At 40.0% G+C, this 27,386-nt stretch overlaps 2 protein-coding genes and 1 long non-coding RNA gene across 5 annotated transcripts; 1 reads left to right on the forward strand and 2 right to left on the reverse strand.

The window, feature by feature from the left end:
- Positions 1-1,384: 1,384 nt before the first annotated feature.
- On the reverse strand, positions 1,385-9,132 carry LOC133714419 (uncharacterized). 2 transcript variants are annotated; one of them, XM_062140534.1, is made up of 18 exons: positions 8,502-9,132; positions 7,763-8,282; positions 7,375-7,635; positions 7,163-7,254; positions 6,814-7,023; positions 6,335-6,739; positions 5,767-5,906; positions 5,553-5,646; positions 5,386-5,442; positions 4,873-5,013; positions 4,699-4,770; positions 4,154-4,267; positions 3,839-4,000; positions 3,549-3,677; positions 3,326-3,427; positions 3,155-3,237; positions 2,356-2,502; positions 1,385-2,181 (listed from the first exon to the last, which is right to left on the reverse strand). In XM_062140534.1, exons 1-18 carry the CDS (start codon positions 9,036-9,038, stop codon positions 1,602-1,604), a joined length of 3,846 nt encoding a protein of 1,281 aa, XP_061996518.1. In that variant the 5' UTR covers positions 9,039-9,132; the 3' UTR covers positions 1,385-1,601. The 2 variants fall into 2 exon arrangements, with proteins under 2 accessions (XP_061996518.1, XP_061996525.1); XM_062140541.1 differs by having other exon boundaries at positions 4,879-5,013; positions 8,502-9,131.
- Positions 9,133-13,765: 4,633 nt separating this feature from the next.
- On the reverse strand, positions 13,766-14,639 carry LOC133727139 (pectinesterase inhibitor 3). Its single transcript, XM_062154764.1, has one exon. It carries the CDS (start codon positions 14,531-14,533, stop codon positions 13,937-13,939), a length of 597 nt encoding a protein of 198 aa, XP_062010748.1. The 5' UTR covers positions 14,534-14,639; the 3' UTR covers positions 13,766-13,936.
- Positions 14,640-16,558: 1,919 nt separating this feature from the next.
- On the forward strand, positions 16,559-25,889 carry LOC133714435 (uncharacterized). 2 transcript variants are annotated; one of them, XR_009848667.1, is made up of 4 exons: positions 16,559-17,016; positions 17,746-17,820; positions 24,609-24,683; positions 25,685-25,889. It is a non-coding gene; the product is annotated as an uncharacterized LOC133714435 (long non-coding RNA). The 2 variants fall into 2 exon arrangements; XR_009848668.1 differs by lacking the exons at positions 16,559-17,016; positions 17,746-17,820 and adding an exon at positions 23,422-23,879.
- The last annotated feature ends 1,497 nt before the right edge of the window (positions 25,890-27,386 follow it).

Consider the following 27,386-nt stretch of genomic DNA (forward strand, 5'->3'; position numbering starts at 1 on the left):
CTGGTCCAACTGTGAATTGCTTAGTCCAAGATCTGTCATCACCGTAGTCTTTCATAACCCATATGTCAAAACATTTGGTGTCACTTTCTTCCAAGAAAGAAACTAGCGTCTTTGGATAAACAATAAGAGAAAGAGATTCATTAAACAGTGCAACGACATATGCAGTTGTTTCGCGACTCAATTCTGGAAGCTCTATCTTCACCAACCATGTCAAAAGAAAGAATATATATAGCAATCACTGCCAGTCACTAGGGACGCCATCATCATAAGCCAACCAGTGAGCATTTCCGTTGACATTGGTGTCAGTAATACAATCTGGAAGATATAGAGTAACATGGTCAAGCAAAGGATGACTAAGCTTTTTCCATGAATTAGAACTTACATGATGCCTGGCGTTCACGTTCCCTGGGAAAAGTGCGATCCTTAAAAAAAAGCTTGAGTCTGAATTATCCGAAAGCTTAAGCCAGTCGATAGAAACAATATCATCTGTGGTTTCGTCTAAATTGACCAAGCTGAAACAAGTGTCTTTTCGTTGATCAATGGGCAACTCATTAATATAACGGAGATCCAGGGAGTGAGAAAGCAGGAAGGAACGAGTATTCTTGTTCTGTCTGCTGTGAGAGTGGAGGTGTTTGGTGACAAAACTTGGGTGCATAAATACAGCATACCAAGATTTGCACACACATATATTGGAATCTCTTCAAAGATTTAACACGCAATCTACAAAGAAGTTCTTGGGAGCATGTTCTCGCCATATATATGTACTCAGTCCGATCCTTGGCTCACAAAACTAAACTGATCGAGGCAAATAAAATAAAAATCACAAGAGGTACACATCATATTTCAATGTAATCATTCGTAATATGTGTGCCCATGACAATTTAATTGTGTTCTTCAATCCGACACAATGAAAATTGAATTTCTAATGACGCAAACAAATTTTGAGATGAGATGCAAAGCCAATTAAGCAGCCTATAATATTTCAACAGGATAAAAAGCAATACCTCGAATTTGATTGCGTTATTACTTCCTCGTTTCTCAGTGCTCAGAGTTTGCAACGATCATGATAGGTAATGATTGAATATAAAATAATTTTATGTATATTTCTCATTGTCAGAGATTAAAAAAAGCCAAAACCTTAAATAAACAATTAACAAAAAAATTACTTTCATAAACTAATCCGCACCCACCCACCCACTCACTTCTCCGCAGCCCATGCCAACGGAAACTCATCAGCTGTGGTCTTTGAAACATTCTTTTCCTGACTAATAATAAGCGTTAGCGTTGGCAAAGTTCTCCAAAATAAAGAAGCGCCTTGCCGAAGAAGTCTCAAATAAAAAATGCTTATAGGACAAATGATTTTCTCCAAAATAAGTCTCACATGTCTCCTACAAGAAATTGTGGTCCATTTTATAAACATTAATTCAGCAAAATTGCGTGTTCATAGCAAGCCTTATGAACATGACCTCTTCAAAGCATCAGGGGTTACAATAATTATAATAACTTAACTGTGGTCTCATCAGCGTTGCATTTAAGAAAGGGAAAAGAAAAGAAAAACACTGAAGTCATTTTCCTTTAATGCGTTGAAATTACTCGGTTCCTCACTTACTTTTTCTCTTGCTGCCCTTCTTCTGGACCCTTTTAAACTTCAAGCCTTTACTGGTGAGTATACTTGAGGCACTCTTCCCTTCAAGCTTCTTTGTCATCCTAACCACACTTGATATCCCTTTCCTGGCAGCAGCCCTATGCTCTGGTCTGCGGCTCATCATCTTGCGATCAAGTGGCCAATACGCGTATGGTTCAAGCTTGTCCTTCTTTTTCAAATCCCCACCAGCCTTCTTGCTGGCATACTCATTGCCAGTTGAAGCCCATCCAGATTCTGATGTCTTCCTTCGCTTCTGTATTTTCTTTGTATTCACAGACAAGTGACTTCCTGCTTCACTCCTTGCATCTGAATCAGGATGAGATGGCTTTTTGTTGTACGAGTTTGATTCTTCATGAATTATGAGGCGCCCATCAGGGTCTATCTCTGGCCCTTCATCAGACTCCATTTTACGTTTTAAATTCTCTGATGATCGAAGTGCGGACCTTGTTCTTTGCCGATCAAGCAAGTCAAGAGGCTCGTCTTCTAGTTGATTAAATAAGTGGTCAGGCAAGTTCTTATTTGTTCTACTCTTGGCCCTGCTCATATTGAAAACAGTTGTGGTTAGGGCAATTTAACTCTGCCAGATATAACAAACAGAAACCCAATTGAACCAGACTGAAAGTTTCTATTCTGGACATAAATTAGCTTACGGAGTTGACTGTGATCAAATATCAAATTTATGTGCAGTCATGAATACTAAAACAACTAACCATGATGAAGATGCTTTAGATTTGAGGTGTGAAGCCTTGCCACGCCGGCCAGTGACTGTTTGGGAATCCATATAATCCGTATTACTATCATCAGTTTCTTCATCACCAAAATCAGAAAATACTTTTGAATGGTTCCATCTGCTTAGCCTGAAAGAAAAGAACAGGAGTTACAGAAAATAGGGAAGATGAATTGATTGAGCTTCATGAAAGTTACAAGGATATGACCAACATAGCCATAGAAATCTCACGGTCATAAGTTTTAAATATAGTAAAAAGTAATAAACATTTTTTATATGGATTTGATGCTGTCATAACAAACAGAATGAGATCCAAGAGTTCCAGGGCATATTTCTCTAGAGGCCACCTGTCTATGCCAGAGAAGTACTAAAGGGCTTCTGTAGGTTGGAAATTATGGAGGATTCTACCCCTTGAAATGCTACAGTTTTATCGATTACTAGTCAATCCTCTCCCCTTTTTATATACTCTGGTCAACCCAATAACACTTCTTCAGCCCTTTCAGAGGTAAAGAAGTAACACTATGCTGTACTGATAACTCATGGATCCATCAGGCACAAAGGGATAAGTACATTTCATAATGCTTATGCAGCATGTCACCGGGATTCAAAGAGGCAGGAACAAAACTTCAACATTGACAGAGAAAAATTCAAGACCTTTAGTAAAGCATTAAATCTTATGTACAGTATTAATTACATATGAGCTTCATTTGCAAACAAGACTGTAGGTAGACCTACATATGCACAGATGCATATATAATTCTAATACTGTGAAATAGAAAGACCTGGATGTAGTTGCTTTGGATGCATGAGATTTAGCTTCCTCCGATCTAGAAGCCTGTTGTTTCTTATCTTTTCGTTCCTTAATCTGTGCTCAACAAGAGATATAAAGATAAGCAATGAGTAGTGAAAACCCTGGCTATTCTAATTCTAGCACAGAATCTTTGGCAACAGACCTTCCGAATGTTGGTAAGTAGTTTCATGTGCTCTTGAGGCATGACAGCCTTAACAGCATCCAGCCCACATTTCTTGACGAGCATTTCTAGTAGAAGCTTAATCTGAAAACAATTCAGCTTTCACCAGTAAGAGATAAGAAACTGACTATCGAAAGCACAGCTACCGCACAGACTGAAGTCATGTAGGAATAAAATCACAAAAAATGTTAATTAAAGCACCAACCTTGGCTTTGAAATGAGTTTTAGTATCATCTTGCCACTTCAACAAGGCTTCAACCATGCTTTTCAAGTGCAATTGCAACCCCTCAGCTTGTGATTTGGCAACCAATACCTTCAGCAAGCCTAAATTAGCCTGAAATAAAGGAAATGTTCATATAAGAATCAAAAGTAAAATGACTGTATTTCATGCAAGATTAAATGAATAACAAATAACAGAATGATATATTAAGCGATTTGCACAAAAATTTCAAAATGAACGTTGAACGCTGATATAAAAAGAGAGGGAGAACAAACTTTAATTATTTCTCTGTTCTTTCTCTGGAGGAGCAGAAACGTTGATGGAAGCAAATTGGTAGCAGAAGACACAAGGTCAGAAAACTCATAAGCCAACCTAGCTAAGCCTCTCATTGCAGCACTGATTATAACAGGGGTTTCGCCAGCCAGGCCTCCAGCTACCTGTGACCATAAGATAAGCTCAGATAGAGATGATTGTAGCCAATCATAATCAAAGGAAGAAAGAACCATAAAAGCACTTAAAATAATAGCATGGACTTCCTGTCAATAGACTAATTAGAGTAATAATAAGTAGCCTGAAACAGTGTCAAGTACCATGTTAAAGAATTGATACAGGTTCTCTTTCTTCCCGCCTTTCTCCTCATCCCCACAAGCATGGCCGATCTGGACTAGAATATCATATGCTTTGTTTCTTGTTTTCTTGTTAGCCTGCATCGAAAGAAATCTCTATCAACAAAATCCATATAAACGACAAAGTACAAAAGGTTTTTTATTGATATTCCTCACAGTAACCAACTAACTGTAGATGTAGTGTGGAAAAAAAAAACCATTTCAAAAAGAGAAATCAGCATTCAAAGTTTATTCCTTAAAGCAACTCTTGACTCGGTTTCCTCGTGAAAGATGAAGTTCTACAATTAAGGTAGTCTGCAAATTATTTAGCATGTTTAACAATTTGCTCTACCTCAACCTAATATGGCGAATCAAACAACTCTGAATTGGTAGATCATAGAAGTAGGCACGATTGCAAATTTCATGAGGAATTGAATTAAGTAATGTAAAGCCGATATTAATAAAGCACCAGTACACCAAGATAGATAATGACATATTCACCAAATATTGCAGCTGAAATACCGCCTTACCTCTTTAAGCCCAAGAATTATCTCTGTCAGGAAAGAACTTATGACGTCATGCCACCTCTGCTCTGTCTCGCTCTACAAAAAGATTAAAGTTTTTACATATTGAATCCCATACATCCCGACTCGTACTTAATAAAAAACGACATAATTTCGAGACTAAGATGAGTATTTGCTTACATATACCTTCGAAACATGGACTATTAGGAGGTACAAGCAGTCAAGTCTATGCCGTCTAGCTGAAAAATGGCATGAAGGCAACAATTCCACCATCAGTCTAAGCAAATCCTCGAGCTTCGAAGAGATAAACCCATCAAAGTCCTGCCAAACATAGAGCAAAGAGAGCCATAAATAAATCAGTCCATTCCAGAAATGATTTGCTTTCATTTATATATATATATATATATATATATATATATATATATATATATATATATATATAAGCTACCGCAAAATAGGAGGGATGTGGCCCATCACTGCATAATTCCATCTTAATGTTTCTCATCCTTTTTCTTATATGAGAGACGTTTGGGACTATCTCTTAATGAACTAAGAATTAGTCATATACCATATCAATTAGAACCATTATACCATGTTTCTGCATATTCCACGGAACAATGAAGATGATCCATTGACAATTAATAGAGATTCATAAAAAAAAATATAAAAAATCCACAACTTTCGGTTGCATACCCGAAGAATGATTGAAAGAACTTTGTACGCCTTCTTCTGTATCAAACCTTCGTCATCCTGAAGTCAGGAAACCCTTAGTTAGTTCAACCTTTCCTTTCTCTCATAAGTTGCATGAAAAGTTGAAAAACCAAGTAAATAAGCATATGGAAAGAGAAAGGGTTTCAGACCTGTAATGCAGGCTTTATTGCGTTAAACAACACGTCAACCTCATCAGCATTTAAACCAGGTAAAAATGAAACTGCTAAGTCAAATAGTAGTGCCCTGAAGTTAAGATGAAGAAATGAATAAAATGTAAGATATCACACAGAAAGAATAACAACTGTTATGTCCAAGACCCAAGTACTGATTCTGAAAATCATAAGCAAACTGAAAATGACATACCTTTGCATGGAATTAGAATCACTAGAACTTGCAGCTGCCCTGGCCTCTTTAGTGACCCTCAAAAGCTTGTGCATATTACTTAGAAACAACCTTGACACAACTGCTTTATCTGATATTGAAGCAAACTCACCAATTGTGGACTGAAAATGGTACAAGCATAATTATTCTCCATTTAACAAAACAAAATTCTATAGAATTTACACTGGAATTCACTTAAAAAGGACAGAGAATATCCAATATAAAGATCTGTTTAATATGATAAAGTTGTTTTAACCTCTACACCCCTAATAACCCTCTTAAATGAATAAGACTGAATATAGTATAATCTACTCTAAAACCCAACTTCATCTCATCACTTGTAAATTTGTAATGCATATTCTCTAGCACTTCTTAATTCACGTTGTGAGTAACTTAAATATAATATGCCTTCTAAAAGGCTATATATACCTAAAGATATATCATTGTGAAATGCATTACAAATTTCTACATATTTACATGACATATGTAATGACTGAGTGTATGTTAAATAAAATTTGAGCCTGGTCTGCAGAGCAGGTTTGGAGGATACCTGTAAACAACCTCCATCATCTTTTGTAGAATTCAAGAAGACACCTGATAGAACAGTCAAGATCTCGCGCGCGCTTGATTTGAGCACGCTCAAGTTATCTGTCATAACCTGAGGGGTATAATTAGCCATCGCTCTCTGTTTGGCAGTACCTACTTCGCTATCAGACAGATCATTCACTTCTTCCACAATTTTCTTATTTTGTTGAACAAGAATTTGCAAGCTCAAGCATATTAGTCCACGAATCTCAGGTTCATCACGAAGGGCGTTGCACAAAGCTTGCTTCAGATCGTTGAAACTCTCAGCAGTATCAGAAGGGAAGTTGCAAAAGGAAGGTAACAGTGACCACAAGGAGTATATAAGTGCGTCTGTACTCCTTGATGAAAAAATACGTCCTTGTGACTCAAGCTGCCAAATATAAGAAGTTAGCGGTAATTGACAAATAAAATAAATAACTCATTCCATCAGTAAATGATTAATACCTGTCGAGATCTGTTCCGTATCACCTCGACCATACCCAAAATTGACTCCGTAAAAAAGCTCAATCGTGCACCAATTGTATACTGCTTCAATATTGGAAAAAGCCAAACATTCACCTCATTAAGGTCTTCAGCCTCCAAATTAAGAGGCAGAAAGCCTATAAAAGTTTCAGGTCCCATCGCAACAAGAGCTGTTCCGAGGCATTCATGCAGCTATATATTAATAAAATTATTATGTTAGAAAGTGCTTAAGTGAAAAATAGACTTACCAATTTATAGTATTTATAGTCATAATTTCAAAAGAACAAAGTACAGACAACAAAAATAGGGATTCAATAGATCGGAAAAGAACCTCTTTCCTGAAAGGGAAATCTTCATCAGGCAGCTTTTCCATGTCTGCCAAGCTCTTCAGTGTCCCCCTCATGAAATAAGAAGAGTATACCCCTGTATATAACAGCTGTTACACTTCTTGTACAATGAAAAATAAATGCCTGGACGGATAGAAGTAATCGAACCTATTAATTTGGAGGAGAGGGCATTATTGCATACAGAAGATATTAATACCTAATTTATCAAACATCGCTGAAACAACTTGAAATGCAAGGTCCAAGACAGGAGTGTAGTGGTAGCCAAGCAAGCTTTCAATAATAGCACACACTTTTTCAATTACAGTTGGCCCAGACCTGCATTCATCCATATTTCCATTCTTCACAATCTGGTCAACCCCCTGTTTGATCAAGCTTTCATCAATGCAAGCATGAATAAGACTCTTAAATGCGTTCACTGCTGCATGAATGGCCTCTTCATGCTCAGAACCCAATATATCTACAAATCACATAGAAATACGTTTTCAGTATTTAGAAGTAAACAGGAAAGTAGAGGCGGCTGTATTTAATGTATTGAAAAAGCTTATACATATGTAACTAAAGTTGGATAAACGGGAAAACAATACCTCGTAGTGCACTGAATACAGTAGGGAGTTTAATCACGCACAATTGCCTGTTGAGTGAATAAACCTTTGCCATTCCAATATTGAGCAAACGAGCCGTAAATGTCATGTCATCCACAGATGTCTTATTGTTGGAGACAGAAAGAGATAATAAGCATAGTTGATCAAGCAATATCTGAGGAGAAACATCTGGGCATGGTTCGAGACAAAGCCTATACAAACCATCCGTTATGCGCCTTGTAACAACAGGGTTTTGCAGTCCCAAGAGAGGTTTAAAGAGCTCGAGGATCTCGTTTTTATTCTTGGTCGACATAAGAGCAAGACATTCTTTAAAAGCATCCAAAAGATATAAAACCTCGAGACTCCCTTTTGGCCCTTCACTAGCAGCTGGTTTTGTTCCACCAGCAAGCAGAATAAACCTTTTGAACAAATCAGTAATGCCTTGACTTGCCGGTGAGTGCAGCGAAGTCCCTTGGAAACTTTGCAGTACGTCACGTAACCGCAAATGTGATTGCCTTCTCACCTGTTTTAGATTACAGCCCCGGTCAATTATCAATTTCTACCTCTACAACTCTTTACTTTGTACACCTAATAATTTCGCAATCAAATCACTACTATATAGCATTGATCCACTACCATATACAATCAAAATAGTCATAAACTGTGCTGTAGCAGCTGAACTAAACAATGCAATGCATTTGAACTAATATCCGAAACAAAAACAATATGATCAGTCACTCACCTTAGGGCGGGAATCGGTAGCGAAGCTCAGTAAGAAGCCATAGAGCTGAGAAATGTCTGACCAGTTGTTGTGGTTGACCCGGCTGCCGACGATGAGCAAATGCGCTATACATTTCAACCCGGAGACGGCTCCGGCGACGGTCAAAGAGCTGGACAGGAGAGCACGAACCAGGAGTCCGTTAACGAGGTCGCTCTTCTTCACGAGAATCGCCGGCGAGACTTTCCGGACGGCCATGGAGAGAATTGTGAGGAGCGCGTCGATCATGTGACCGGAGGGCTCCGGCTCCGATAAGATTCGATCGAGAGACGAGCACGCGGCGCCGAAGTAGGCGACCGGAGACGGAGGGAGGTTCTGGTCTTTGAAACCCTGGGCCATGCCGCCGATGACGGCGCAGAGGTGCTGGTGGTCCTCGCGCGTGGAGTTGCCGAAGCGCGTGAGGATTGAGGTGCAGATGTCGGCGTCGGCGTCGGCGTCGTCGTCGAAGGCGGTGGTGCTGGTGGGGGTTAGCGGCAGCTCTTCCATTTCAATGGCTTCCATGTTGGGCGGACGGAATTGGGAGGTTGCAGAAAAACCCTAGCTGCAACCAATTTTAACGGCGAGGGTTTATCGAAAAACAGACAGAGAGAGTGGAGCCAGGTATGGTTTTGTAGACGGGTCAAAACGGATTAATTTTATGGCCGGACCCGAGTCCGTGACCGCGAACCTTTCTTTCTGGGCCGGTTCGGAGCCGAACCCATCTTTTAATTTTAATAGGTTTTTCTTTTTAGTGATTCTAGTTGGACCTCCAAATTTAATATTTGGACCTCTAACTTTTTTCAATTATTAATATACTTTGTTAAGTCATATGAAAAGACAAATAAGAACAAAGAGAGAAAACTGAAAAAAAAAAAAATTAAAAAAAAAAACTCTTATTTTTTTTTATTAAAAAAAAATACTCTTCTTAAATTACCTCCCTAAATATAACATTCAATTAAATTGATTTTTTATTTTTTATTTTTCCAGAATTTCCTTATATATATTGACATATAGTTTTATAATTTACCTAAAATAATTAAGTAAAAACAATAATTTCTATATATGGCCCATCATTTAATACAAAAATAAATTCAAAATAATATGATTTGGAATTTCCTTAATTAAACTAAATTCATTGAGTATTATGATATAGTTATTGCTCGATCTTTCAACCAAAACCCTTGAAATTCATTCTTTTAGTAAATTCAAAAGGATTCCAGCAACATATCAAGATCGAGAACCTCTGATTAATTTTCGTGGAGGAGAGACATACTCATAAGAGAACAATTTTGATTCATTCTTATTCTCATGTTGAAGATAGAGATAAAAAGTAGAGTAACATATTGTTGTATCTTATGTTCAAGAGTGTTTTGGTAAAAATAAGGAGGTCTACTTAGCCTTTTAAATATTCTAAAAAGTAAATTAGAGGTGTACTAAGTATGGGAGGTCCAAATAGCAAATTTGGAGGTCCAACTAGAACAACCTTTTTCTTTTTCTCTTTTTGAAACGTTTAATAGGTTTTTCTTAGGGTCGTTTAAATTTTCGCCCCATTTTTGTGGCCCAAAACACCATTTTACTCCTATTAAACAAAAAAAAAAAAAAAGGGACCCTGACCCTAAACACTCCCACTTACCCCACCAATATATTAGGATTCTCACTCACCTCATTAAGTGTAAAATGACGGTTTTATCCTTCTATATTATACACGATCCTAAATTTGGGTCATCAATTCAAAAAAAAAAAAAAAACTTGGGTCATTGACCAAATATCTAAATTTGAATTAACATGAACTCACTTACTCCGGTAAGAGATCCACTTATCCAGTTTAAAAGTAAAAAGACTGTTTTGGACAAAACTCAATTAAAAAATTCCAACCGTGTCACTCTCTCTTCCCTATCTTGGCCGCCGACGACGTCGCATCCTCTCTCTTTGCCACTGATCTCCCACGCTCGACCCAGACCTCCGGCGACTCAGACCACGACCTCAGACGGCCGGATCTCTACTTGCGTCTCCTCCCAAGAACCCAAATCATGCTGAAATACCGACCCAGTAGAATAAAGATCTCAGCTTGACCTACCAGAGCTCGAACGCAGTTGGAAAATTTGAACGTTGTGATCTTGATCATCGATTGAGGATGAGTACTGCTAAGTCGCCAAGGATGAGGAACTGGGTCGGGAAGTACGAGCTGGGCAAGACTCTCAGGGAGGGTACCAAGGTCAAGTTCGCCAAGAACACCGAAACCGAGCAGTGCGTCGCCATCAAAATATTTGATTGTGAGCAAATCCTTGATGCTTTGCTTTATATATAATTACGTATGTACATTATGAAGCCTCATCGTCATTATGAATGAAGGATTATTAATTGAGCTGGTGATTCATGGAAACCGAGCTCTCTGGGTTTCGTATTGGAGGATAGATTGATTGAGTTTGTCAGGGAAAATGGTTTTTTTAATCAATTAGTGTTTGATTGACTATAGGTAGGCCAGCATCCTAGTTGATAGTGTTGTTTTTTTTTTTGTTGGGAATATATGAATAGTGTTGGAGTTAGTTGTAGATTTTTTATTTTTTTGGTACATGGTTAGTTGTAGATTTGGTATATGGAGTATAGAGGATTTTGTTTTGGTTAAATTTATTTTATTGGAAGTAATAAACTTTTTATTGGGGTAAACTTTTTTATTGGGGGGCAATAAAACCGGACTCCGATTACCAAATTCCGACGGCCGGTTGCTGGACTCCGGTCACAGGTCACTTGATTCCGATGGCCGGTTGCCGGACTCCCGTTACCGGTCACCGGATTCAGGCGGACGGTCGCTGGACTCCGATCTCCGGTCACCGGAATCCGGTGAAGTCTCCGATAACTTCTCTCTCTAAGTGACAAACATGAAAAGGAAAAAATTGTCCTAAAAATAAACAAAAAATAATAAAAATATACTTAATTGGGTATTAAGGCAAAAGATATGTAATTTATTGAGTAAGTGGGCAATCTCGTAAGATGTTTGGGTAAGTGGGGTTAGTGTAGCTCAAATTTGGGTAAACGGACGTTTTCCCAATAAATTACAGTCACTCTCTCCTCGCATCTTCCTCTCTCTCTCACGCTCTCGGCCATATTCTCGGTCCCCGGGTCCCCGCCGATCATCCTCGTCGGCGTTGTCGCTGGTCGACGGGAAAGAAGATGACGGCGAGATCGAGCAAGCCGGCATCATGCACCACTCCCATACTCAAGCGCTGACGACGACTCTGATGGCCTTGTGTTCCTTCTCCATTTTTTCTTCTCGGCGGTCCAACGGTGAGACCATCGGGTGATTGTTGCAGCACGCCGACAATTATGCTTCACTTCTGGGTTGGTTTAGAGTGGCGCACCAGTTGTGCTTCGCTTCTGGGCTTCATGGTGTGAGGCCACAAAGCAAGTTTCTCATTTTCATCTTCCGCACCATTCCGCCTTGAGTTTTGTTCGCACTGTAAATTCACCATTGAATTCCATTGGGTTGGTGAGGAAGGATACCTGAGTATTGTTTAAATTCTATTCACTTCAAATTTTAGATTTCTTATTATTGAAATTTTTTGGCTTTAACGAGCTAGGTGCTCCCAATTTAGGATTTTAGTTCAATTTCATCATTGATGATTGTAGATATTGATGTTTTGAACTTACCAAAGAATCAATTATATCACATCAAATATGTATAATGAAGTTGAGTTTTTTCGTAAATTGAGAGAGAGAGAGAGATTTTGCAAGATTTTATAGGCAAAGCTAGAGACTTGATGAGTTGCTCAAAGAAATGGCAGCCGGGGATGCAGAAAAAGCCATGTTGCCAGTCGCTCAAATGAGCCTTGATGAGTTTTTTTATGCTGACGAATTATGCTTCGGGTGCTCTGGATGTTGAATGGGTTTCTGAGCTGGTGAATTGCATGTCCTTCAGTTGTATCCAAAAAAAAAAAACAAACCATGTCCTTCAGCTGTAACTAAATGCCTACCCTCTCTCTCTCTGTTTTTTTTTTTTTGGTAAAATGGGGGCAGAAGACCCATAAGAATAGAAAAGAAAAAAAATTATTGGGGGCAATAAATGTTTTGAATTGATGTAATCTCCTCGTTTTTTTTTCTTTAATCAAAGTTTTATTTGTTTAATTTTAGGGAGATTAGTTATCATTCCGACAACCAAAATATTTACTGGGGGGCAATAAAGGTTCATTGGGGGAGGCAATTAATAAACTTCTCCAGCCTCCTATGAGATCTCTTTGGACCTCTTTGGGGGCTTCCGACGAGGTTTCATAAACCTTTATTAGGGGCAATAAAGGTTTATTGGAGGGACAATAAACATCTCTGATGACCTATGAGATCTCTGACGACTTCTTTGTGGACCTCCGGCTAAGTTTTTAGAGAAGTCCGGTGGGCTGCTGCCATTGATCGGATTCTGGTGGCCGGTTACCGAACTCCGGCGAAGTCTCTTATGGCTTATCTCTCTCTCTCTCTCTCTCTCTCTCTATATATATATATATATATATATATATATATATATATATATAACAAAAGGGTGAGAGCAAAATAGTCTAAAAAATAAATTAAAAACTTAATTGAGTATTAGGGAATACCTTATTAGAGTCTTTATGGGTAAATGAGGAAAAAAATAAGTGGGTGGTGTAAGGGGGAAAAAATCCTTAAAATTAGAGTAAATGGTCAAAATTCCAAAATAAAAAACTATTTTAATGTGTATGCTTCAGGGAATGATAGAATTTTATTTAAGAACAAAAATCTGAAGAATTTCTTTATCCACATATCTAGGCCCAAAGAAAAGTTGCAAAAATGATCGGGTAAAAGGCGAGTGAGGCATGTGTTTGTATACATTTTTTTTTTTTGGTTACAGTGTTTGTATACATTTTGCCACTAAATGAGTAGGAGCAATCCTGAGTTCCACTTCAATTTATCTCACTGTGGTATTTGATTTTGCACTGTTAATGTATAGTTCGAAATCTTTTACCTTGCTCTAATAGTCAAATGTTATCCTTGAAATTTTGTCGTAATTTGAAAAACTGTTACATGAGTTGTTGATTGCGTAAAGTTCATACGATGACACTTCATTAGTTTTCGCTTTCAGTTTTTCAGTTGATCATTTTGTTTTCCACCTTTGATTCTAAGTATCTCTAGTCACAGAAAATTAAAACACGTACTATTGCAAAGTCTTTGCAATAGGGACATGATCGATGATTAGTTTCAAATGAGAAACATGTCATTTCTGATGGATCCACACAGTCACGTAGCATTATACTATTATTATACGACTTAGATAAGATGATAATATCATACAACTTGTAGAACACACTAATAGTAAATAGTAAAAACTACAGTTACTAGAACAAGACATTACAGGCCATAACGGCTAGATATCAAGTACATCAAGCAAGCAGCGTCCATCATCGTCGTCAAGGCTAAGATCTGGGCCGTCCGCGGCTCTCGTCGAGCCGGTTGATCATGTAGAGCGCGTTACTGGTAACCCTAGCAGCATTGGTAATCTTCTTCTTGACGTCCGCCTTCACCTTGCCGTCGACCTCCTGGAACCCGTCGAGACACGTGTCGTCGTTCGTGAGGGCGGCGCTGACCCACGTCTGGGCGTTGCTCATCTGCCACCGGAACGTCTCCTCGTGCAGGTGGTGGAGCTCCTCCAGCGTGCGGCTCAGCTCGTCGACGGAGTCCGAGACCTGCTCCACGCAGTCGCCGACCGCCACGCGCTGCCGCTTCGGGGTGGAGGAGGAGGAGGAGGAATGGGAGAGCTGGGAGAGGAAGGCGGAGACTTTACGGGCGCGTGAGAGGGAGACGCCGACGGCAGCCTGGGCCAGGTCGCGAGGGGTCTGGGCCGGGGAGGCGGAGAGCGTGTGGAGGCAGAGGTTGGGGTAGCTGGCGTGTTGGCATGACGTACGGACGAGGTGGGAGGAGGTGGTGGCGTTGTGGGAGCTTGGTTTACGTGCGGCTGCGGAGTATGAGAGAAGGAGGAGGAGGAGGAGGAGAGGGAGGAGAGTGAAACGCATCGTTTTGGGTGGTGGAGATCTGAGTGAGGAAGAGGAGTGAAGGTGAGCGGAGTGAAGGTGAGCAGAGTGAAGAGAGTGAGTAGGTTATTTATGAATTAGAATAAATGAGCTAGGCTGGTGCGCCAGAAGAGGTGGTGGGTTTGTTTTATAGGGGAGTGTGATATGGGGAGGACTGGAGGAGGCAAAAGACTGGCTGCCTAGGTGTATATGACTATGTTTTTAGAGAGAATCTTGCGTAGGGCACCCGCACGGAATACGTGGTGGGGATGACCAATCACTGCCCAGTAGGGGAGTGTTTTGAGTATTGTACTTTAGGGAGCAGGGGCAATTTCGGAAAAGATGGAAAATTTACTTGCTTCTGATTGAATGACCGTAAGGCCACGTGGTGGGGAAACCCCACCTAAGTATTTGTCATGTTTTTATGTGGTGAACTGGTGATGTGATTGGTGAAGAAAATCTCGAAATTATTGGGATTTGTAGGTATTTATAATTTAAAAAATTCGATACAACTGTTATCATACCAACCGTTTATTTAAAAATTATAATTAAGTCTTTATTTGAAAATCTTTTTCAAATAGAGTCGTGGATGAATCTGTATTCAAAATTTTTTATCAAAGAGACTATCACTTAATAGATTTTTATTAATGTGATTTACAGATGTGTTGTATGATTACCACTGCGAATTAATTGTGTATGGTTTCATGGTTAGAGAGAGGAAGAAATTAAATGATAAAGACTTAGGTTCACGTCAAATTTAAGGTTTATTCGACATTGATTATTATATTATAGTGTTAGAGCTCATGTTTTTTGTATTTAGGAACAGTCCTTAACTAGATAAGCCAACAATCTAATAATCTCATTGTTTCAACTTTCAAGATGCTAATGCATGATTAGAACTTATCAGGGCTAGATACATATATATCAGTCATCCGAAAAAAGTAGCCAGCCAGCTTGATATCTATGTGGTCTTAGAGGCCGGTCTAATTTTTCGCATTCGCATTTATGCGCCCCCATATGAGCAAAATGTCTTATGTTTCTAATTAAAGATCTGAGATCGATCATGGAAAATTGTTGAAGACAAAGTAAGGACCTAACGTAAATGCCCCACAAGTTGTAGCAACATCTCATACCGCAATATGTCCCCCTCTCAGCCCATCTCTAACCAGAAATTAATCAAACACCCATTTATTATCCGATAACGAAATTCTCTAAAGACAGTGCCGACGGCCGACCCTTTACTCCTCTCGATCTAATGCCCTCCATTGACAAGACAAATGCGGTATCATGTTAAACACCGACAAATGATGATACTAAATAATCGCCATCAAGTTCAAGCTAATTCACCATATATAAGATATTAAGCATTGAAGGTTAGCTTGGGAGTTGGGGGCCTGAGATAATGCGCTGCACCAGCGGAACCGATTATATGTCCTCAAAAGGCACGTGCACGTCCATATATGCATGAAGATCGACTAGGGCTGGAATATGGAGTGGGAGTTTTGATTGGCAAACATGGGTCCCCTAAGACGATAAGGAAAGCAGTTTCATCGAGCCCACGCTGAGCTGTGAAACAACGCATGTGAAATTAACAGTCTGGAATGGTCTACAATCTATGCATGTATTAGCAGCCCACAGTGTCACGAAATTCACATGTGTTTTCATACTGGGAGAAAATGGTGAAGAAATTTGATGGCATTAGGCTCCAGCAATAGGGGCCGATTTGAAATAGGTGGGGTGCCTAGCTACAATGTAATAACCTAGTTTTTTTTAATCAAACAATTTGGTGGCAAACACCGGTTCCGTGATTTAAGGTTAGTGGACAATTGCATAATTTGAAGGCCGGTGCTTTAACATGATTATGCATGAGTGGAAGAACGAATCAATTAAGCTAAGAAACGAATTCTCTCTCTCTCACGTCCGAAACCACCCAAAACAGAGCAAAACTTCTCCAAACTCTCTCTCACTCCACCGGCCACCAATCAAGACCAGAACACTTCCTATAGCTTCGCCTCAACGTCCTGAAGCTCCCAGAAGTGGCCTTGCACGGCGGCGCTACTCGTGGTGGCGGCTGGAAGCCAGACCCGATCAAATCGAAAAACCGAAGCTTCGATCGGTATATCTCGAGCTGTAGTGCATCGTTTTGATTGATTCTTTTTCCAGTGGGTTCCCCTTGATGTTGTTAACAACTCTCTAGAAGGCATCGAGGCCTGAAATTGAAGTTTTTACGTCGATCGGAGCCCTCGCCGGATTCTGCAAAATTCTGCAAATTTTCCGACCACCGAAGCTTTCGATCGGTATATCTCGAGCTACAGACCATATTTTTCTGTGATTCTTGAACCAATGCGTTCGTCTTGAGTTTCTTAACAACTCTCTAGAAGGAATCGAAGCCTGAAATTGAAGTTTTGACGTCGAAATCAAGCCTTGCCGGATTCTGCAAATTTCGCCGGATTCTGGAAATTTTCCGGCCACCTCGACTGTTCTAGGTAATTTCCGACCACTTCCTTTCGTTTTCAGACTTCATGCTAGTTATGAAAGTGGATCAACTCGTCATTTTGAACAAGTTTGTAGTTGACGACTTTTGCATCGGAGGTGGTTGACCGCCGCGTTGACCGCCGTTGACCGCCCACTGACCGCCGCTTGTGGCGGCGTATTCGACCATATTTTGAGTTTTTATTATCTAGGTGATGATCTACGCATCCTTACGAGCGTTTTGATATATAACATGGTCATGTTAGAAAAAGTTGATAAATAGTGGATTTACGTTTTTACGTTACTATTTACGGTTTTTTACGTTTTATCTTCGGTTTACGATCTGTGAAGATCAGACCATCGGTTTTACTTCAAATTTTAGTATGTTGATCGTATGACTGTCCCGATGACTTTGTGAGGTCACGGGCGAAGATCCGACCGTTGGATCTTCGTATAATTGAGAAATAGTTATTCGGAAGGCGATTCGTGAGAATCCGACCGTCGGATTTTCATATAATTTTGTGGAGATGTTAGTAAGGGCGATTCAGGAAGATCTGACCGTTGGATCTTCGTGATAATTTTGGAGGATGATCCTAAGGGCGATCCGTGAGGATCCGACCGTTGGATCATCATTAAATTCAGATCCGACCGTTGGATCATCATTATATTCAGATCTGACCGTTGGATCGTCGTTTAATTACATTTATGAGTTGTTGGCTAAGTTAAGATCATTATTGGATTAGGTTATCGACGGATTGATTTGGTGGACGATTCGGATTGATGTATTTGGCTTTTTAGAAGACGCAGCTGGATTAGAGGTGAGTAAACCTCACGTGGTTCATATTACGAACCGAATAAATTTAATTACCTTATTTTGTCGTAATTGCGTGAAAATATTTATGGAATAAATATTTGTTTTAAAATCATATGGACTTGATCAACTACGGTCCATGGGTAAGTAAAATGATTTTTACTATACAAATGAATTTCTCAGTTTTATTGCATGTGAACTATAGTTGGTATTAGTGATTATCCCTGAGCGGATAATTACGTATATATATATTTACGTGATTATATGTGAATGGTGTGACATTGAAGAGTGTGGAATTGGGATGATTAAATTATTATGAATTGACATGTGACTTACCATATTTTTATGTGATGAACATGATTGATGAGTTCTTGTTAATATTCAAGATTTACATTGGAGGATGTATAGAGTTGGAGAAAGTAGGATTCTGAGGACGAGGTGTCCGAAGTTCGACGGTTAAGGATAACCGGAGTGTTTGTGTACTGAGGACGGGGATGTCCAAGGTGCGACGGTTTATTATTAACCGAAGTTGTGTACTGAGGACGGGGATGTCCAAGGTGCGACGGTTTATTATTAACCGAAGTTGTGTACTGAGGACGGGGATGTCCAAGGTGCGACGGTTTATTATTAACCGAAGTATATGGTGCTGAGGACGGGGATGTCCAAAGCGCGACGGTTATAGTGTTAACCGAAGTATTTTTGCCGTTGCTTGACCCTAGGCCAAGGTGTCAGAGGTAACGAGGCAGTTAGAGCTCTAACGTGTTATGGGATGGGACCAAAGTGGTGATAGTGTTGTGAGATAGGACCAAAGTGGTGATATTGAATTGGTTTGACGTTTGCGTCGTGGATGTTGAGATTGTTGGTTGTGTTGTCGAGTTATAAGAATTGTAATTTAAAATCAACAGTTCTTTCTTGTTTACTCATACGAGCTTTAAAGATTTCTTTAAAGCTTACCGGGTTTTGTGTTGTTGCCAATTCCCGGTGCACTATTAAATTCAAATGGTGTAGCGGGAAATCCTACAGGTCAGGAAGATCAAGGCGGAGATCGTGCGGGTTAGAGTTTTTGTTTCAGTTTACAGCTTTGTAAATTGTGAGATGTATTATTAAGAGGTGTGAAGTGTGGTTGTTGTGAGAAAAAAATTCAGGACGTTTATTCTATTAAGTTGTATAATTCATGTTTCGGATTTTAATTGTATTTAAAATTCGGGGCGTGACAGTTTGGTATCAGAGCGTAAGGTACATATTTGGTGACGTGTCAATACCTTCCGAGTGATGGCCCGTCTGCAGCGGATCCCCATCGTGCGCTCTTCGGTATTGGCTAAGTCATTGGGTATGTGTGAGTGTTGGAAGTTGTTTAGGCCGCTAAGTCGTTTTAGGAACGTTAACACCTTCCCTGTAGTATTGACTTGGTTAATATGGACTTGTATTTGACTTATACTGTGTTTTAAGTGTTATACGTGTATTAGCCAAGCATACTATATTTCTTAGGTGTTGAATATTCGAAGGAGTAGTACTTAGAACTACAGAGTTGTCTTGTAGGTTCGTATTTGAATAAGTTCAGTTACCGCGAGTTATAATCTTTAAGGGATGGAAACCTTCGGATTTAACTCTATTGAGTTAGGGTGATTGTTTTATGGAAGTGAGGTTCTTTTGGATGTTGAGGTGTTTGGTTGAAGGCATGATGTTGGCCTATGCACGTACCTAGTGTGGATACGAGTATGAATTGATGGAATTTTTGCCTTATTAGGTTGGATATACAGATGTTTTTGATTTGATTCTTGACTCATGTGGAGTGGTGGGTAGTATTGCGGTTTGGGAATGAATTATTGTGGTTAATTCTTCCATGTGTTTGTAAGTTGATGAGCAGGGTTTAAGTTGTGAGAAAGGAGTTTGATCTCGTGTTTGAGTGATTGAGACGAACGACTATATATTTGAGGTTGTTTTGTGTTTTAAGTTTATGTAGACGGGACACTTAAAGTTTTGAAATAGAGTTTGATTTTTAGTTGATAGATAATGGGGAGAATTAGAATCAACTCTTTGTTAATGATCTTGGACGAGAGTGTGTTTCTATGGTTATGGATTTTAGGTGAAATGGTTAAATACAATTTTGGGTATTGATGATAGTGACATGATTGGGTATCCATAGTGGTTCAAGTGAATTACTATGCGGTATGGAGTTGATTCGATGTATGAATCGTGAAATCTTAGGGTTGAATTATGGTAAGTTTGATGGAGCATGTTTTAGAGGGAATGGTTGAGATTTTATATGACTAGCACGAGTAACTCTAAGGATGTGAGTTTTCCTAGTTAACTCAGGAAGTGTTTAGCTTTATTAATCCCTAATTCTAGCGACGAAATTATTGTGTTTGGTTTGACTCAGAGGATACTAGCTTGACCTCTGTGCAACTTAATTGATTGTTTGTGATAAATCATTATGATTGATGTGTGCAGCAGAGTTGTCAATGGTTTTGAAAATAGTATTGGGTGACCAAGGTTGATCCTTGGTGTTGTTGTTGGTTTAACAAAAAGAAGAAACGACATACATGCACACCATCTTATTGATTTAATATTACAAAAAGGAAATTGGAACTACGCTATACTAAGCCTAATTGGTAGCTCCGGATGGGTTGAGGCTGAGCTCAAGAGAAACGTTAGAGCCACTGTTGTAACCGCCTGAGCCACCAGAATAGTAACCAAATGCGCTACCTTCCTCAGAAGTAGTCTTCGGGTTACCAAAGACGTCCTCGCCGTGCACGGGGAACAGAGGAAGAGTTTCAACCTCCTGGTGATCTCCTCCTCGTTGTTGCAGGGATGTTTGTCCTCCTGTTGTGCCAAAAGAGTTGTACTGGTATTAGTGTTGAAGTGTGAGGAAGAATATGAAACAAAATTTAAATCAAGAAATCCTTCATTACCAGTAGAATAGGTGGAACCAAAGTTGAGATCAATGGATCTACCATCATCAGTAGAACTAGTGGACCCAAAATTGATGTCAATGGATCCACCAGCTGGCCCAAAATTGATGTCGATGGATCCACCAGCACCAGTAGAACCAGTGGACCCAAAATTGAGATCAATGGATCCACCAGTACCAGGAGAACTAGTTCCCATGGGCACTTGAGCAGCCTGATTGCACCTCTTCATCTGCTTCTCTCGAGCCCTGACATTCTGGAACCAAAAATAAATGTTCTTGCCCTCAACCTGTCCATACTGTTGCAGCTGGAGACAGATCTCGTGAATCTGCTCTGTAGTTGGGGTCTTAACTCCCTTGTCGTAGTAAAGATCCCTGAGGATCCTTATTTGATCTGGAGTAGGAACCCACCTGGCACGGCTTCGCCAGAAATCTGTGTTGGCACTACTCCCGGCTGCTTGGTTGTTTCCTCCATCCTCGATTTGTTGCTGGGTTTGTAGCTCCATTAGTTGCAGAGTTCGTGGTTCCATGGTGATGAGTTGAGAGGAAGTGTAAATTGAAGAACGAAGTTGTTGAGTGTTTGTGGGAGATTGACCTTAGAAGGATTAAGGTCGATGAAGGGGTATTGGAGATCTGAAAGTTCAGAGGAAAGAAGAGATCGAATCTTCAAATGGAAGAAAAGATCTGAGAGAGAAGGATTGAAGATTTGAGAGTGAAAAAACCTGGGGATTTGAGAAGAGAAAGGCTGAAGAGTTGAGAGAGAAAGGCTTGAGCTCGGAAGAAAATTTCTTTTCCTTTGGAGTGAACAGTCGCGTCTCCAGAATGCACCTATTTATAGAACAAGGTGAGCAGATCTCCACCGTTGGATGAACGATCTCAGAATTTGAATCCACGCGTTGGATTAAAGTCGCCCCGAAACCCGGAAAAGCTGTTGGCGCGTGTTGAGCGTGTAAGGGGACCGAGGGAATCTCGAGGCGCTGTGGCAGACAGCTGTAGCCGAAAGCAGATTTGACTGCCGTAAATCACGGAAGGGATAAGCCGTGACACAAGTGGGCCGTACTTGGGCCTGTCTCGGATCAAGGCATCACTGTAGCTGTGGGTGGAGGCCTGATGGGCCGAGTTCAGAAACAGTTTTGGATACGTTGGGCTGGGTTTCTGCAACAGTCTTGGATGTTTTGGGCCGAATTGTTGAAACAGTTGAAACAGTTGGTTTAAATAAAAGGATTGGTATGAATAATAACGTGAGCAGCCGTGCTCGAGTGGTTGAGTGTAAAGTTCGTGTACAAGAGGTCTGAGGTTCGAACCTCGCCTCTCGTTTATTTTTATTATGTTCGTTTATGACATAATAAGTATAAAATTTGTACACATTTTATTAAGCACAACTTGTGCTCCAGTGGTTGGGAGCGAGGCATTGGTTTAAAGGGTCGGGAGTTCGAGACTTGCCTCCTGATATATTTTATTTATGTTCGCTTAGGACATAATAAATATAACGCGTGTGCTTCTATTAATGAAAGCAGCTCTTGCTTCAGTGGTTGGGAGAGAAGCATTGGTTTAGGGGGTCTGGAGTTCGAACCTTACCTCCTACAAATATTTTTGGATCCCGTATATGCTTGATATACGGACGCATATACGGTTTGTACGGTATGCATACGTATATATGGTCTGTACGGTATGCATACGTATATACAGTTGTACGGTATACATACATATATACGGTCTGTACGGTATGCATACGTATATACGGTATGTACAATTTCATACCGTAGTCGAGCTGAAAGTTGGTGGGCCGATTGGTAGGCCCAAATAGTAAGCCCAATTGTTCGGCCGAATGGTAGGCCCAAATGTTAAACCCAACTTGTTTCGGGCCGGTTCGAAATGTGAATGGTTCGGTTTCTTCGGCCCAATTGGCCAGCCCTAATGCTTAGCCCAAGGATTGAGCAAGCCCAAGTCATCATCACTGGGTGACATGTTTTATTGGCGTGCTTTTGAGAATGATTTGTTTTGAGTGATGCTAATTGAGAAGCGAAACGCTTTGTGGGAGTGTTTACTGTGCTTGTATGCCAGTACAGGATGACGATCTGTGTGAAAACAGCTATATGTGCAATGCCACGTGGTGATTTGAGTGTGGGTTGCTTGAGGCAATTGTTGTGTTGTAATTTTGAGAAATGATGCGGTGAAGGAATGTCATGTTGATGACTTAAGTGGGGATGAGGATTTCATTTGTGAATTCTCGTTGTGTGAGTTTACGTTTGTGATGAAAGGATTTAGTGGCCATAGGAATGTATTTTTATACAAAGGGCTGTGGTTTTGTAGATTACTACAGTTTTGGGAAAGATGGAGATTCGATGGTTAGGTTAACTGTAATCGAGAGCAATTAACTTGCGCTTAAATTTCGGGACGAAATTTCTTTAAGGAGGGTAGATTGTAATAACCTAGTTTTTTTTAATCAAACAATTTGGTGGCAAACACCGGTTCCGTGATTTAAGGTTAGTGGACAATTGCATAATTTGAAGGCCGGTGCTTTAACATGATTATGCATGAGTGGAAGAACGAATCAATTAAGCTAAGAAACGAATTCTCTCTCTCTCACGTCCGAAACCACCCAAAACAGAGCAAAACTTCTCCAAACTCTCTCTCACTCCACCGGCCACCAATCAAGACCAGAACACTTCCTATAGCTTCGCCTCAACGTCCTGAAGCTCCCAGAAGTGGCCTTGCACGGCGGCGCTACTCGTGGTGGCGGCTGGAAGCCAGACCCGATCAAATCGAAAAACCGAAGCTTCGATCGGTATATCTCGAGCTGTAGTGCATCGTTTTGATTGATTCTTTTTCCAGTGGGTTCCCCTTGATGTTGTTAACAACTCTCTAGAAGGCATCGAGGCCTGAAATTGAAGTTTTTACGTCGATCGGAGCCCTCGCCGGATTCTGCAAAATTCTGCAAATTTTCCGACCACCGAAGCTTTCGATCGGTATATCTCGAGCTACAGACCATATTTTTCTGTGATTCTTGAACCAATGCGTTCGTCTTGAGTTTCTTAACAACTCTCTAGAAGGAATCGAAGCCTGAAATTGAAGTTTTGACGTCGAAATCAAGCCTTGCCGGATTCTGCAAATTTCGCCGGATTCTGGAAATTTTCCGGCCACCTCGACTGTTCTAGGTAATTTCCGACCACTTCCTTTCGTTTTCAGACTTCATGCTAGTTATGAAAGTGGATCAACTCGTCATTTTGAACAAGTTTGTAGTTGACGACTTTTGCATCGGAGGTGGTTGACCGCCGCGTTGACCGCCGTTGACCGCCCACTGACCGCCGCTTGTGGCGGCGTATTCGACCATATTTTGAGTTTTTATTATCTAGGTGATGATCTACGCATCCTTACGAGCGTTTTGATATATAACATGGTCATGTTAGAAAAAGTTGATAAATAGTGGATTTACGTTTTTACGTTACTATTTACGGTTTTTTACGTTTTATCTTCGGTTTACGATCTGTGAAGATCAGACCATCGGTTTTACTTCAAATTTTAGTATGTTGATCGTATGACTGTCCCGATGACTTTGTGAGGTCACGGGCGAAGATCCGACCGTTGGATCTTCGTATAATTGAGAAATAGTTATTCGGAAGGCGATTCGTGAGAATCCGACCGTCGGATTTTCATATAATTTTGTGGAGATGTTAGTAAGGGCGATTCAGGAAGATCTGACCGTTGGATCTTCGTGATAATTTTGGAGGATGATCCTAAGGGCGATCCGTGAGGATCCGACCGTTGGATCATCATTAAATTCAGATCCGACCGTTGGATCATCATTATATTCAGATCTGACCGTTGGATCGTCGTTTAATTACATTTATGAGTTGTTGGCTAAGTTAAGATCATTATTGGATTAGGTTATCGACGGATTGATTTGGTGGACGATTCGGATTGATGTATTTGGCTTTTTAGAAGACGCAGCTGGATTAGAGGTGAGTAAACCTCACGTGGTTCATATTACGAACCGAATAAATTTAATTACCTTATTTTGTCGTAATTGCGTGAAAATATTTATGGAATAAATATTTGTTTTAAAATCATATGGACTTGATCAACTACGGTCCATGGGTAAGTAAAATGATTTTTACTATACAAATGAATTTCTCAGTTTTATTGCATGTGAACTATAGTTGGTATTAGTGATTATCCCTGAGCGGATAATTACGTATATATATATTTACGTGATTATATGTGAATGGTGTGACATTGAAGAGTGTGGAATTGGGATGATTAAATTATTATGAATTGACATGTGACTTACCATATTTTTATGTGATGAACATGATTGATGAGTTCTTGTTAATATTCAAGATTTACATTGGAGGATGTATAGAGTTGGAGAAAGTAGGATTCTGAGGACGAGGTGTCCGAAGTTCGACGGTTAAGGATAACCGGAGTGTTTGTGTACTGAGGACGGGGATGTCCAAGGTGCGACGGTTTATTATTAACCGAAGTTGTGTACTGAGGACGGGGATGTCCAAGGTGCGACGGTTTATTATTAACCGAAGTTGTGTACTGAGGACGGGGATGTCCAAGGTGCGACGGTTTATTATTAACCGAAGTATATGGTGCTGAGGACGGGGATGTCCAAAGCGCGACGGTTATAGTGTTAACCGAAGTATTTTTGCCGTTGCTTGACCCTAGGCCAAGGTGTCAGAGGTAACGAGGCAGTTAGAGCTCTAACGTGTTATGGGATGGGACCAAAGTGGTGATAGTGTTGTGAGATAGGACCAAAGTGGTGATATTGAATTGGTTTGACGTTTGCGTCGTGGATGTTGAGATTGTTGGTTGTGTTGTCGAGTTATAAGAATTGTAATTTAAAATCAACAGTTCTTTCTTGTTTACTCATACGAGCTTTAAAGATTTCTTTAAAGCTTACCGGGTTTTGTGTTGTTGCCAATTCCCGGTGCACTATTAAATTCAAATGGTGTAGCGGGAAATCCTACAGGTCAGGAAGATCAAGGCGGAGATCGTGCGGGTTAGAGTTTTTGTTTCAGTTTACAGCTTTGTAAATTGTGAGATGTATTATTAAGAGGTGTGAAGTGTGGTTGTTGTGAGAAAAAAATTCAGGACGTTTATTCTATTAAGTTGTATAATTCATGTTTCGGATTTTAATTGTATTTAAAATTCGGGGCGTGACATACAATGTGTTTGATAAAATGTTGAAAAGAGGCCGGCCGGACGAGTATATGCCAGTTCTGTGGTAAGGGGTGCGCGCGCCCATGTGGGTGGAAGTGGAACTGTCCCAATTGGGAAAGGTAGGCTTCACAAGCAGAAGCTGGAGCCCCTACCTTTTAATGGTTGATGCGCGCGTCATCTCCATAATTCCATGGAAGCTCAATTATTTGTAACACCATGGCAAAACAAAAGGGACAGCATGTACATTCTCAGTTTTTACAAGCAGTAGTGCATTTTTGTAAACGATGAAGCCGGCCGTGATGGAAAGGAGATTTAACAGTTGAGAACTTTCTATTGAGAAAGATCAACTTTTGAATAGACGCTGATGTTACGGATCTCTTTACAAACACTTTTGTTGTTCACCTATTCTCTCATATATCGTGCAAGACACAGGAGAACAAAAACAATGGTACAAGAAAAAGCTTTTTGATGAAAATGAAATCATCCCTTCTTTCTATTCAAGCTTCTCTCTTTTCTGCATCAAGAACATCTGAGTACTCTGCTCAGAAGGCTGCATTTAGTCCATGAGACTCACAAGCTATGATGAAAGAGTTGAGAAGTAGCTGATCCTTTCAGTATTCTCAGGTACTGTATGTGGACTTGAGTGACCTCCCATATGTGTAGCTAAAAGTCACAAACAAAAAACAAAGTAACAAATCATGAAATTGTGTCTTGAAAGGTACGTTGTATGACCCTAGCATGTGGTTTTCAAACCATCCAACATGGGGGCTAGATAGGCGGTACGTATGTTTATGTTGGTGTTTATGTATGTTATTATTAGTGATTGGTAAAATGTCCCATGGAGCAATTAAGTAGTTCCGTGGATAGTACAAGATCACATTGTGCATCCGAAGCTAGCTGACTTGCAATCAATGGGGGAACTAGCCTAATTGGTAGTTTGTCTAAGAATATTTGTAGCAAGAAAAAGGGTATCAATTCCATCGATCGCACATCATCAGGTAACTGAAAAGTAGACTTTGCATATACAAGTCCCAAATTGCATGATCTAAAGCGAAGGTAAAGAATGAAGATCAAATTATTGATTCATGGTATTAGATAGATTGTTGGTGATGGTATTAGATGAAGCCGGCGGTGATCAAAGAGATTGAATAGTTGCAAACTTTTGACGAGAAAAATCAATGTAAGGAACACATGCAGGCTGATATTACATATCTCTTTACGTACAGTTTGTTGTTCACTGATTCTCTCAAATACTGCGGAAGATTACAATGGTACAAGAAAAAGCCTTTTGATGAAAATAAAGTCATCGTTTCTTTGTAGTCAAGCTTCTCCCATTTTCTATATCATGAACTACAAAACTCTCTGCTCAAAGGGTTGAATCGATCCTTGAGATTCATAAGCTATGATGAAAGAGTTTATCCACTGACAGTGGAGGTTCACCAGCGGGTAAATCACTACCAAAACAAGTGAATTCAATGGCGTTGGCTTCGTTTCTA

Source organism: Rosa rugosa, chromosome 1 (genome assembly GCF_958449725.1).
Source record: "Rosa rugosa chromosome 1, drRosRugo1.1, whole genome shotgun sequence".
Classification (NCBI taxonomy): Eukaryota; Viridiplantae; Streptophyta; class Magnoliopsida; order Rosales; family Rosaceae; genus Rosa; species Rosa rugosa.